Below are 14,313 nucleotides of genomic sequence, written 5' to 3'. Positions count from 1 at the left end.
TTACCAACCACTGAGGTTAGACTCACCGGTCGGTAATTTCCCGGGCTGTCCCTGTTCCCTTTCTTGAATATAGGGACCACATCCGCAATCCTCCAATCCTCCGGAACCTCTCCCGTCTCCATCGACGATGCAAAGATCATCGCCAAAGGCTCCGCAATCTCCTCCCTCGCCTCCCACAGTAACCTGGGGTACATCCCATCCGGTCCCGGCGACTTACCAACCTTGATGCCATTCAATAGTTCCAACACATCCTCTTTCTTTATGTCCACATGCTCGATCCTTTCTGTCCTCCGCAATCCAGCAGTACAACCACCCAGATCCCTTTCCACCGTGAATACCGAGGTAAAGTATTCATTAAGCACCTCCGCCATTTCTAACGGTTCCGCACAAACTTTTCCCCCTTCACCTTTTAAGGGTCCTATGCCTTCACATCTCATCCTTTTACTCTTGACATATTTGTAGAAAGCCTTGGGATTCTCCTTAATCTTACCCGCCAAGGTCTTCTCATGACCCCTTCTCGCTCTCCTAATTTCCTTCTTAAGCTCCTTCCTACATCGCGTATACTCCTCTAAATCCTTAACACCTCCTAGCTCTCTGAACCTTCTGTACGCCTCTCTTTTCTTATTTACCAGGTTCATCACAACCTTCGTGCACCACGGTTCCCGTACCCTACCAACACCCCCCTGTCTCATCGGAACTCCAGACAAACATTCCTTGAAAATCCTCCACTTTCCTTCGGTACTTTTCCCCAAGAATGCCTCCTTCCAATTTACCCGTCTAATTTCCTCCCTGATGACACTGTATTTCCCTTTACTCCAGAGAAACACTTTCCTAGCCTGCCTGACCCTATCTCTTTCCAATGCTATCGTGAAGGAGATAGAATTATGATCGCTATCCCCAAGATGCTCACCCACCGAGAGATCCTCCACCTGTCCAGGTTCATTAGCCAGCACCAGATCAAGAACAGCCTCTCCTCTAGTAGGCTTATCCACATACTGTGTCAGGAAACTCTCCTGGACACACCTAACAAACTCCTCTCCATCCAAACCCCTAGCCCTAGGGATATTCCAATCTATGTTTGGGAAATTAAAATCTCCCATCACGACAACTCTGTTATTCCTACATCTCTCCAGGATCTGTTTCCCCATCTGCTCCTCAACATCTCTGTTACTATTGGGCGGCCTATAGAAAACACCCAGCAAAGTTACCGACCCCTTCCTGTTCCTAACCTCCACCCACAGAGATTCCGTAGTCAGTCCCTCCACGGCGTCCACCTTCTCTACAGCCGTGACACTATCCCTGATCAACAGTGCCACTCCCCCCCCTCTCTTGCCTCCCTCCCTGTCCTTCCTGAAACATCTAAAACCCGGCACCTGAAGCACCCAGTCCTGTCCCTGAGACATCCAAGTCTCCGTAATGGCCACCACATCACAATTCATGATTGGTGTGAATAATCATGATCCTCAAAAGAATCAAGAAAGGCATTAAGCAGATTCAACATAGTGGCAATTATTTTATTGTTGAATTTCAAAATGTAAAAGAATTGCAGCGCTGGCTCTTTATGTACGAGGAAACCAAGAGAATGGAGAACGAGTTCCATATAACTCATTCTCTGCATCTGCTGTTGTTGACCACTTCTGTAGCTGTAACTTAAAGTTGACAAAGAGATGCTTGGGCTTGATTACCTCCAAAACTCCTGAATCAACTTCTCTTTTTCCTATCGCCTTCTCTGAAAAAAAAATCAAAAGACACAAACAGTTCATCATAGATTCACAGAGCATGGTGCCACCAGTTCAATTCAGCAGTGTGCCAACAGTGAATCAGGAGTAATTAGTTTTTGTCTGGAATCATGTGAATCCCTCTGGTTTCCCCTATTATATTCCACTATTAAGGGAATAATTGTACCTTACAATGTGTGGTTACAATGTCCAATTCAAGAGAACCTTGGTCAGTCCATGGGAACTGCCAATCTTTTAATTAATTAGTGCCACAAGTAGCCTTATATTAACCCCACTGCAGTGAAAATCCCCTAGTCGCCACCCTCCGGCGCCTGTTCGGGTACACTGAGGGAGAATTTGGTTTGGCCAATACATCCTAACCAGCACGTCTTTCAGACTGTGGGAGGAAACTGGAGCATCCGGAGGAAACCCACGCAGACATGGGGAGAACGTGCAGACTCCGCACAGACAGTGACCCAAACTGGGAATCGAACCCGGGTCCCTGGCGCTGTGAGGCAGCAGCGCTAACCATTGTTGTCTGTACAAATTAAACACATTGGAAAATAATGTGAACTGTGACACTGGCAATTATCGACTTGATTGGAAAACTGTAACACTTTGATACTCACACAGGGAACGGTTGCTGTCTAAGACCTTTCATGATGTGGAGATGCCGGCGTTGGACTGGGGTAAGCACAGTAAGAAGTCTCACAACACCAGGTTAAAGTCCAACAGGTTTATTTGGTAAGCTTATGGTATTTGCTACCAAATAAACCTGTTGGACTTTAACCTGGTGTTGTGAGACTACTTACTGTAAGACCTTTCAGCCATAATGTACTGAGAGGCTTGGAATTGGAAATTGCCTTGGGCTGTATGACTCACATTGAAGGGATACTGTAAATATTACATGATTCACAATTGTATTGAAGCATCCCAGAGCATAACTTGATCTATGTAGATAATTTAAATATTATTGCCCTGTGGTGACCATTATGGAATGTCTGTAGTGTTCCTTTGATTGCATTGAAGCAGCTCAGAGTGCAACATAATCTATGTAGAAAACTTGAATAATGTTGCACTTTCTGTGATCATCATTATGAAATGTTTTGTAATGTTCTTTCAGATATTCCATGAATGCCGGTGGCACAGTGGTTAGCACTGCTGCTTCATAGCTCTGTGGGACTCGGGTTCAATTCCGACCTTGTGTGACTGTCTGTGCAGAGTCTACACGTTCTCCCCTGTGTGGGTTTCCTCCCACAGTCCAAAGATGTGTTGGTTAGATGGATCTGCCATGGAAAATATGTAGGGTTACGGGAACAGGGCCAGGGGGAAAATGCTCTGTCAGAGAGTCGGTGCAGACTCGATGGGCCGAAAGGTCTTTTCTGCACTGTATGAGGATATGTTTTTTGCAAAAGAAAAGCTGTCAACAAATTAATAACTATACATTTCCTGTTGCAATGGATTAGCTTCTCATGGTAAGTAATGCAAATTTACACATTTAGAACATAGAACATAGAACAGTACAGCACAGAACAGGCCCTTCAGCCCACGATGTTGTGCCGAGCTTTATCTGAAACCAAGATCAAGCTATCCCACTCCCTATCATCCTGCTGTGCTCCATGTGCCTATCCAATAACCGCTTAAATGTTTCTAAAGTGTCTGACTCCACTATCACTGCAGGCAGTCCATTCCACACCCCAACCACTCTCTGCGTAAAGAACCTACCTCTGATATCCGTCCTGTATCTCCCACCACGAACCCTATAGTTATGCCCCCTTGTAATAGCTCCATCCACCCGAGGAAATAGTCTTTGAACGTTCACTCTATCTATCCCCTTCATCATTTTATAAACCTCTATTAAGTCTCCCCTCAGCCTCCTCCACTCCAGAGAGAACAGCCCTAGCTCCCTCAACCTTTCCTCATAAGACCTACCCTCCAAACCAGGCAGCATCCTGGTAAATCTCCTCTGCACTCTCTCCAGCGCTTCCACAGCCTTCTTATAGTGAGGTGACCAGAACTGCACACAATATTCCAAATGTGATCTCACCAAGGTCCTGTACAGTTGCAGCATAACCCCACGGCTCTTAAACGCCAACCCCCTGTTAATAAAAGCTAACACACTATAGGCCTTCTTCACAGCTCTATCCACTTGAGTGGATTTCTTTTGCATTATCACATTCGACCTTGATATTGTTATGTATGAATTAGTGCAGTTTATTTGTGTAAGGGTGTTCTCATCATTCTTATTTGTTGGAAGTTGTGACACTTCCTTTATCTTCTTGCCCTCTTTTTAAGAGCTAATCATGCTATTGTCTGAATTATACCTTCATTAGCGCAAGGCGGGATGTTCTGATCTGCTACTGTCAATGGATTTTCCCATTGTTCACACCCTCCCCACTAGGGCAGCCGTGTCAGCGGGAGTCACCATTGGTGGGACTGGAAAACCCCGCCGGCGGGAAGGGGCCAGCAAATTTCAGCAGCTGAAAGGAAGAACGAGGGGAAGCAACATAAGTGAAATGGTGCGATTCTAAAGGAGGAACACGAGCCAAGAGACATAAGGGTTCATGGACACCAACCTTTGAAAGTGGGAGGACAACTTAAAAAGGCTGTTAAAAAAATTGCTTACATGATCCTCATCTTTGTAAATAAAAGCAGCACAGAGAACAAAAGCAAGGAAATTATGGTAAACAGTTATAAAGCATTGGTTATAGGCCTCAGTTAGACTGTTGTGTCCGATTCTGGGCATCACATTGTAAGATGGTTGTCAAGGAGAGGATGCAGAGGAGAGTCACTAGGTTTACTGGAATGATAGCAGGGATAAGCGATTAGGGGGATAGTAGCATAGTGGTAATAGCAGTGGCTTGGTAATAGGGCTGGGCTAATGCTCTGGAGATAGACCATAGAACATAGAACATAGAAAAGCTACAGCACAAACAGGCCCTTCGGCCCACAAGTTGCGCCAAACATGTCCCTACCTACGAGGCTTACCTATAACCCTCTATCTTACTAACTTCCATGAACTTATCCAAAAGTCTCTTAAAAGACCCTATCGAATCCACCTCCACCACCACTACCGGCAGCCGATTCCACGCACCCACCACCCTCTGAGTGAAAAACTTACCCCTAACATCTCCTCTGTACCTACTCCCCAGCACCCTAACCTGTGACCTCTTGTGGCAACCATTTCAGCCCTGGGTAAGAGCCTCTGAGAATCCACTCTATCAATACCTCTCAACATCTTATACACCTCTATCAGGTCACCTCTCATCCCTCGCTTCTCCAAGGAGAAAAGACCTAGCTCTCTCAACCTATCCTCATAAGGCATGCCACCTAATCCAGGCAACATCCTTGTAAATCTCCTCTGCACCCTTTCTATGGCTTCCACATCCTTTCTGTAATGAGGTGACCAGAACTGGGCACAGTACTCCAGGTGGGGTCTGACCAGGGTCGTATACAGCTGCAGCATTATCTCCCGATTTCTAAACTCAATTCCTCTATTGATGAAGGCCAGTATTCCATACGCCTCCCTAACCACAGCCTCTACCTGCGACGCTGCTTTGAGCGTCCTATGAACCCGGACCCCATGATCCTTCTGATCTTCCACACTGCCAAGCATCTTACCCTTAATATTATATTCTTTCATCCTATTCGACCTGCCAAAATGAACCACCACACACTTATCTGGGTTGAAGTCCATCTGCCACTTCTCCGCCCAGTCTTGCATCTTATCTATGTCTCGTTGCAACTGCTGACATCCCTCTGCACTATCCACAACACCACCAACCTTTGTGTCATCAGCAAACTTGCCAACCCATCCTTCCACTTCCTCATCCAGGTCATTTATAAAAGTCACAAAGAGCAAGGGTCCCAGAACAGATCCCTGGGGCACTCCACTGGTGACCGACTTCCATGCTGAAAAAGACCCATCTACAACCACTCTTTGCCTTCTGTGGGCAAGCCAGTTCTGAATCCACAAGGCAATGTCCCCTTGTATCCCATGCCCCTTCACTTTCTCAATAAGCCTTGTTTATTGCTTATTGGGGCACCTTATCAAACGCCTTGCTGAAATCCATATAAACTACATCTACTGCTCTTCCCTCGTCTATGTGTCTAGTTCTTACCGTACCGTACCGGGGCAGCATGGTAGCACAGTGGTTAGCACTGCTGCTTCACAGCTCCAGGGACCTGGGTTCGATTCCTGGCGTGGGTCACTGTCTTTGTGGAGTTTGTACATTCTCCTCATGTCTGCATGGGTTTCCTCCGGGTGCTCCGGTTTGCTCCCACAGTCCAATGATGTGCGGGTTAGGTTGATTGGCCATGCTAAAAATTGCCCTTAGTGTCCTGAGATGTGTAGGTTAGAGGGATTAGTGGGTAAAATATGTAGGGATATGAGAGTAGGGCCTGGGTGGGATTGTGGTCGGTGCAGACTCGATGGGCCGAATGGCCTCTTTCTGTACTGTCGAGTTTCTATGATTTCTATGATTAGTTACATCTTCAAAAAATTCAATTAGCCTCGTAAGGCATGATCTACCTTGGACAAATGTGAGTTCAAATCCCATCTTGGCTGCTTGGAGTTATTTAAATTCAGTTCATTAATAAATCTGGATCATCTGTAATGATGATCATAAAACTATCACATTGTCATGAACACCCATCTAATTCACTACTGTCCTTCAGTAGGTGTTGGAGAAGTCTGCCATCCTTACTCAGTCTGGCCTACGTGTGATCCCAGATCCACAGCAACGGGGTTGACTCTTAACAGCCGACTGGAATAGTTTAATAAGCCACTCAGTCCTTTCAACCATTACAGTAAAGTGCACTGTGGGAGTAACTACACCACGTTAACTGCAGCAGACCCAGAAGATGGCTTGCTAAGGGCAATGAGGAATAGGTAATAGATGCTGGCCTTGCCTGTGACACTCATGTTTTATGAATGAATCAAATCAAAAAATCACACGGAGAGACTAATAAAGCTGAGAACATTCTAAGAACAGATTAAAGTTGAGTTTTGGTAGAGGTGTTCAAAATCATGGAGACTTTTGGTATTTACGGAGACTTGTTTTCAGTGGCAGGCCAGCCAACAAGGAAAGGACACTGATTTAAGATAAATGGTAAAAGAACCAGGTGGGAGTTGGAGAGAATTTTTTTTTTGCAGACAGTTCTTTAGGATCTGGAATGCCTGAAACATTGGCAAGTTGATTTAATAGTAACCCTTAAAAATAAACTGAATAATTAATTTGAATTAATTAATTAGAACTAGAAATAAAGAGCAAGGGACTGGGAGTAATCATGTGGATTTATCAGCAAACTGGCAGATATTATGGCCCGAATGGCCTCTCATGTTCTATGAAGCTATGATTTTCCTGCCGTAAGCCTTTTAAATGGCCTGGAACTTTAAATAAACACCTCTACAATAATATTAATACTTTTACAGCACATTGGTTAACCTCCCTTGTGATTGCTCATTGCAGCACAGTTGATGATGTTTTCTGTGGTCCAATTAGCCCAGTGCTTAACCCATCTCTATGGAACGGCAAATTTACTTAAGTTGGAAAGCATGTGATGAGCACAAGGCACAAAGTTTACATATATAATGGGCTTCATGGTAGAATATTTGTAATATTTATCTGCAACTTCAGAAAAACTCTTTAAGATTTGTGTAATGCTGCACCATATATATTAGACCATGAGACATAGGAGCAGAATTAGGCCACTCGGCCCATCGAGTCTGCTCCTCCATTCAATCATGGCTGATTTTTTTCTCATTCCCATTCTCCTGCCTTTTCCCCATAACCCCCCTGATCCCATTATCAATCAAGAACCTATCTATCTCTATCTTAAAGACACTCAATGACCCGGCCTCCACAGCCTTCTGCGGCAGAGTTGCACAGATTCACCTCTCTCTGGCTAAAGAAATTCCTCCTCATCTCTGTTTTAAAGGATCATCCCTTCAGCCTGGGGTTGTGCCTCTGGTTCTAGTTTTTCCTACTAGTGGAAACATTCTCTCCACGTCCACCCTATCCAGGCCTCGCAGTATCCTGTTTCAATAAGATCCCCCCTCATTCTTCTAAACTCCAACGAGTACAGACACAGAGTCCTCAGCCGTTCCTCCGACAAGCTCTTCATAGAACAAATAACAAAGAGCAATATAGCACAGGAACAGGCCCTTCGGCCCTCCAAGCCCGCGCCGCTCCCTGGTCCAAACTAGACCATTCGTTTGTATCCCTGCATTCCCACTCCGTTCATGTGGCTATCTAGATAAGTCTTAAACGTTCCCAGTGTGTCCGCCTCCACTACCTTGCCCGGCAGCGCATTCCAGGCCCCCACCACCCTCTGTGTAAAATACGTCCTTCTGATATCCGTGTTAAACCTCCCCCGCCTCACCTTGAACCTATGACCCCTCGTGAACGTCACCACCGACCTGGGAAAAAGCTTCCCACCATTCACCCTATCTATGCCTTTCATAATTTTATACACCTCTATTAGATCACCCCTCATCCTCCATCTTTCCAGTGAGAACAACCCCAGTTTACCCAATCTCTCCTCATAACTAAGCCCCTCCATACCAGGCAGCATCCTGGTAAACTTCCTCTGTACTCTCTCTAAAGCCTCCACGTCCTTCTGGTAGTGTGGCGACCAGAACTGGGCGCAGTATTCCAAATGCGGCCGAACCAACGTTCTATACAACTGCAACATCAGACCCCAACTTTTATACTCTATGCCCCGTCCTATAAAGGCAAGCATGCCATATGCCTTATTCACTACCTTCTCCACCTGTGACGTCACCTTCAAGGATCTGTGGACTTGCACACCCAGGTCCCTCTGCGTATCTACACCCTTTATGGTTCTGCAAATTACTGTAAAAATCCCCCAGTCGCCACATTCCGGCGCCTGTTCGGGTACACTGAGGGAGAATGTAGCATGGCCAATTCACCTAACCTGCACATCTTTGGAATGTGGGATGAAACCAGAGCACCCGGAAGAAACCCACGCAGACAAGGCGAGAATGTGCAAACTCCACACAGACAGTGTTCCGAGCCGGGAATCGAACCCAGGTCCCTGGCGCTGTGAGGCAGCAGTGCAAGAAAAAAGATGGAAAATTATAGGCCAATTAGCCTAACCTCAGTTGTTGGCAAAATTCTAGAATCCATCGTTAAGGATGAGATTTCTAAATTCTTGGAAGTGCAGGGTCGGATTAAGACAAGTCAGCATGGATTTAGTAAGGGGAGGTCGTGCCTGACAAACCTGTTAGAGTTCTTTGAAGAGATAACAAATAGGTTAGACCAAGGAGAGCCAATGGATGTTATCTATCTTGACTTCCAAAAGGCCTTTGACAAGGTGCCTCACGGGAGACTGCTGAGTAAAATAAGGGCCCATGGTATTCGAGGCAAGGTACTAACATGGATTGACGATTGGCTGTCAGACAGAAGGCAGAGAGTTGGGATAAAAGGTTCTTTCTCAGAATGGCAACCGGTGACAAGTGGTGTCCCGCAGGGTTCAGTGTTGGGGCCACAGCTGTTCTCTTTATATATTAACGATCTAGATGACGGGACTGGGAGCATTCTGGCCAAGTTTGCCGATGATACAAAGATAGGTGGAGGGGCAGGTAGTATTGAGGAGGTGGGGAGGCTGCAGAAAGATTTAGACAGTTTAGGAGAGTGGTCCAAGAAGTGGCTGATGAAATTCAACGTGGGCAAGTGCGAGGTCGTACACTTTGGAAAAAAGAATAGAGGCATGGACTATTTTCTAAACGGTGACAAAATTCATAATGCTAAAGTGCAAAGGGACTTGGGAGTCCTAGTCCAGGATTCTCTAAAGGTAAACTTGCAGGTTGAGTCCGTAATTAAGAAAGCAAATGTAATGTTGTCATTTATCTCAAGAGGCTTGGAATACAAAAGCAGGGATGTACTTCTGAGGCTTTATAAAGCACTGGTTAGGCCCCATTTGGAGTACTGTGAGCAATTTTGGGCCCCACACCTCAGGAAGGACATACTGGCACTGGAGCGGGTCCAGCGGAGATTCACACGGATGATCCCAGGAATGGTAGGCCTGACATACGATGAACGTCTGAGGATCGTGGGATTATATTCATTGGAGTTTAGGAGGTTGAGGGGAGATCTGATAGAAACTTACAAGATAATGAACGGCTTAGATAGGATGGACGTAGGGAAGTTGTTTCCATTAACAGGGGAGACTAGGACGCGGGGGCACAGCCTTACAATAAAAGGGAGTCACTTTAGAACAGAGATGAGGAGAAATTTCTTCAGCCAGAGAGTGGTGGGTCTGTGGAATTCATTGCCACAGAGGGCTGTGGAGGCCGAGACGTTGAGCGTCTTCAAGACAGAAATTGATAAATTCTTGATTTCTCGAGGAATTAAGGGCTATGGGGAGAGAGCGGGTAAATGGAGTTGAAATCAACCATGATTGAATGGTGGAGTGGACTCGATGGGCCGAATGGCCTTACTTCCGCTCCTATGTCTTATGGTCTTATGGTCTTATGCTAACCACTGTGCCACCGTGCTGCCCATTTCTTCCCCGGCACATCTCCCTTAAACTTTCCCCCCTCTCACCTTAAACCTGTGCCCCCTTGTAATTGAATTAGGAAGTTAATCATTCTGACTTGGTGAAATGGTGATCAGGAAGGATCCTACAAAAATTTAACAAAAAAATATTTCTCATGTTAAATTATATATTTTATATGTTATTGCTGAATGACTTTTTTTTTATATTGATGTGCTTGTGTTTTTTATGTTATAAATATAACTACAAAGTTAGCTGGGTCAGCAATCCAAAATGAAACTCGAATCACTATGAAAAATGTAATGGTGCGGTGTGATTAGTTCAATTCGTAATACGGTTTATTTTTTTGTAGGATTTTTCCTGATCCACATTTTATCAAGTCAGAACAGTTAATTTCCTAATTTGAATCAAACACAAAAATATGGCAACTGATCCTTCGTTTTGCTGAAGACAGATTTGTGCACCTCCTGCATATTTAATATACTATTTACAGACGACTTCTGACCATTATTGGTGTCTTTTCAACTTCTATTTGAGAATAAACAGCTTTGGATTTGTTTTACATTCAAGGGCCAGATTTTATATTCAAGGGCCTTGAAAGTGGAGTCACAGGTGGAGAGAGTGGTGAAGAAGGCATTCGGCATGCTTGGTTTCATCGATCAGAACATTGAATACAGGAGTTGGAATGTCTTGTTGAAGTTGTACAAGACATTGGTAAGGCCACACTTGGAATACAGTGTGCAATTCTGGTCACCCTATTATAGAAAGGATATTATTAAACTAGAAAGAGTGCAGAAAAGCTTTACTAGGATGCTAACAGGTCTTGATGGATTGAGTTATAAGGAGAGGCTGGATAGACTGGGATTTTTTTCTCTGGAGCCTAGGAGGCTGAGGGGTGACCTTACAGTGGTCTATTAAATAATGAGGGGCACAGATCAGCTAGATAGTCAATATCTTTTCCCAAAGGTAGGGGAGTCTAAAACTAAAGGACATAGGTTTAATGTGAGAGGGGAGAGATACAAAAGTGTCCAGAGGGGCAATATTTTCACACAGAGGGTGGTGAGTGTCTGGAACAAGCTGCCAGAGGTAGTAGTAAAGGCGGGTACAATCTTGTCTTTTAAAAAGCATTTAGATAGTTACATGGGTACGATGGGTATAGAGGGATATGGGCCAAATGCGGGCAATTGGGATTAGCTTAGGGGTTTTAAAAAAAAAGGGCGGCATGGACAAGTTGGGCCGAAGGGCCTGTTTCCATGCTGTAAACCTCTATGACTCTATGGCTGACTGATTTCCATCTCTGCTCCGTGCAGCCACCACCCTGGTCGCTTCCCTTCCTTTACCTGGCAAATTGCTTCATTCATTTTGTTTCCTTATCAAAGTCAGTGCCGAATGTTGTATCGGGTGTCAAAGGCTAATGCCCATTGTGATTTCAGTGTACATTAGCATCAGTATTTTCAATTATTCATTATTTTAAAGTGATTATTGCAAAGTTATTAAATAACAGGCAATATGTCTAGGAAGTAATATAATCAGAATTCACTGTAACTGATTAAACACGAGGTACAAATCATCTGACCAAGTGAAGGGCAATAGGTTGGCACATCGGTATCAGAGACAATTACTGCACTTACTGTTATCTGGTGTGTCTTTCGATTTACTTTTTCCGCTTGCCCCCGAGTCTTTCCCCAATTTTGAATCGTCGCCTTTTTTCTTTGCACCTTTGCCCTTTTTAGTCTCCTAAGGAGGAATTATGGACATGAACAGCTTCATAAAACCAAATGAAAAGATTAATATCGAACTATTATAACTGCCACAGTGATTGGCTGCTTGCTGCCTGCAACAATAAATGAAGATACTTGGAAGCAATATTGGCTCTTTCCTCCAAAGTTATGGGTCTTCCGAGGGTGAACTCTGACCTCCTCTTAACACCTTTCTGTAATTAGGTTGGAAAAAGGTAAAGCACGAGGAATTAAAGGTAACCTTGTGACATGGGTTGGTAATTGGTGTGAAGGCAGGGGACAGAGGCAAGGGATAAAGAGAATGTTCAGTGATTGACAGACAGGCTGCGACAAATGGCTTTCCCCAGGGGTCTGTACCACGGAGCCTCATCTGCATGACTGACAGGTGAAGGAATGGACACTTGCAGGTGACATTAGGTTAGGATGTACAGTAAGTTAGATCATGGTTGATCTGCCCCCTCAAAAGCCATTTCCCTTTGCTCTGTATCTTTTGATATACTTGACTGATAAAAATCTGGCCCTTGTACAGATGTGAGTATGAAGCTACAACTGGACATAGATAGATTCAGTAAGTGAACAAGTCTGTGACAATTGGAGTTCAGTGTGGAACATTGTAAGGTGGAGATAATGTCCGAGTGGTATTATCGCTGGACTATTAATCCAGAAACTAGGGACCCAGGTTCGAATCCTGCCATGGCAGATGGTGGAATTTGAATTCAACAAATAATATCTGGAATTAAGAACCTACCGACGACCATGAAACTGCTTTCGATTGCTGGAAAAACCCATCTGGATCACTAATGTCCTTTAGGAAAGGAAATCTGTCATCCTTACATTGTCTGGCCTACATGTGACTCCAGAGCCACAGCAATGTGGTTGACTCTCAACAGCCCTCGGGCAAATAGGGATGGGCAATAAATGATGGCGAGCCAGCGACACCCGCATCGCACAAATGAATGAAACATAAGTTATTCCCTTTGGATCCAATAAAGACAAATTGAAATATTCTCTTCATGACCAGAGATCAGGGACTGCGGAGGAGCAAAGGTATTTGGGTGTCCAGGTACATGATCAGTCAAAGCTAGTGCACAGTTACAAAAAGTAATTTAAAAAGCTAATGGAACATTGACCTTTAGTTCATGGTGGCTGCAGTACTAAGGGAAGAATTACTCTTCAGTTGTACAGACCCTATCTGGAGTACTGCATTCTGTTTTGGGTCCCAAACTTCAAAATATTGGTTGTGGAAGAATTATAGCACAGATTTACCAGTGTTATACCAGGGCTTGAAGAGTTAAATTAGCTGAACAGTTTGTATAAGCTTGGCTGGTACTCCCCTGAGTTTAGAAGGTTGAGAAATTATGCAACTGACGTGTTTAAAATCACAAAGGGTAGATACAGAGGAACTGTTTGCATTGGTAGGATAATCCACAGTGCCGGGATTCCCTGAGGAAAATTAAAATTAGTGCTAAGCCATTCAGGAGTGAAATCAGGAAGCACCTTCCCACAGAAAGAATAATGGAAATCAGGAATTTCTTGCTGCCAAAGGCAGTAGATCCCAGCTCAATGGAAATGTTCCAGGCTGAGAGGAGCAGATTGTTATAAGGTAAGAGTATCAAAAAGGTACACATTAAAGGAGGACGCAATTATATTTGGAAAAGGGTGAACAGGAGCAACGTAGGCCATTGAAAACTGATAATAGTGAGACTGTAAATGGAAATAAGGGTATGTTGAATAACTACTTTGCGTCAGTATTAACAGCAAAGGAAGAGAAGGGTGGCACGGTGGCACATGGTTAGCACTACTGCCTCACAGCGCCAGGGACCCAGGTTTGATTCCCGGCTTGGGTCACTGTCTTTGTGGAGTTTGCACGTTCTCCCGTGTCTGCATGGGTTTCCTCCGGGTGCTACGGTTTCCTCCCGCAGTCCAAAGATGTACAGGTTAGATGGATTGGCCATGCTAAATTGTCCCTTAGCGTCAGGGTAAATGCATGGGGTTATGGGGCTAGGGTCTGGGTGGGATTGTGGTTGGTGCAGACTTGATGGGCTGAATAGCCTCCTTCTGCACTGTAGGATTCTATGAGAACAGCAGCATTGAATCAAGGATGAGAACCAAAATAATTGGAATGAAGAACATAGTAGATTTGAAAGAGTGAAAAATCCCCAAGATCTTTCTTCAAATATTCACAATATAACCTGATCTGTTGAGTATTTCCAGCATTTTCTGTTCTTACCCAAGAATCAGATGGTTTCCACCCCAGGATTTTAAAGGAAGGGGTGAGAACATCACAGATGCCCTCATTATCATCTTCCAAAGTTTTCTAAAATTATTCCTTAAAA

The 14,313-nt window shown here is 44.5% G+C and overlaps 1 protein-coding gene across 1 annotated transcript in view; it reads right to left on the bottom strand.

Moving 5' to 3' along the window:
* Positions 1 to 1,495: 1,495 nt before the first annotated feature.
* Positions 1,496 to 14,313, bottom strand: part of LOC144503177 (leucine-rich repeat-containing protein 43-like) — a 41,762-nt gene continuing 28,944 nt past the window's right edge. The window contains exons 6-7 of the mRNA XM_078227684.1: positions 11,870 to 11,975; positions 1,496 to 1,729 (exon numbers count right to left, since the gene is read on the bottom strand). Of these exons, the coding sequence (XP_078083810.1) occupies positions 1,560 to 1,729; positions 11,870 to 11,975 (276 nt within the window). The 3' untranslated portion in view covers positions 1,496 to 1,559. The remainder of the gene's footprint in view (positions 1,730 to 11,869; positions 11,976 to 14,313) is intronic.

The sequence above is a fragment of the Mustelus asterias genome, chromosome 13 (genome assembly GCF_964213995.1).
Source record: "Mustelus asterias chromosome 13, sMusAst1.hap1.1, whole genome shotgun sequence".
Lineage (NCBI taxonomy): Eukaryota > Metazoa > Chordata > Chondrichthyes > Carcharhiniformes > Triakidae > Mustelus > Mustelus asterias.
This window is presented reverse-complemented; position numbering and strand designations above follow the sequence as displayed.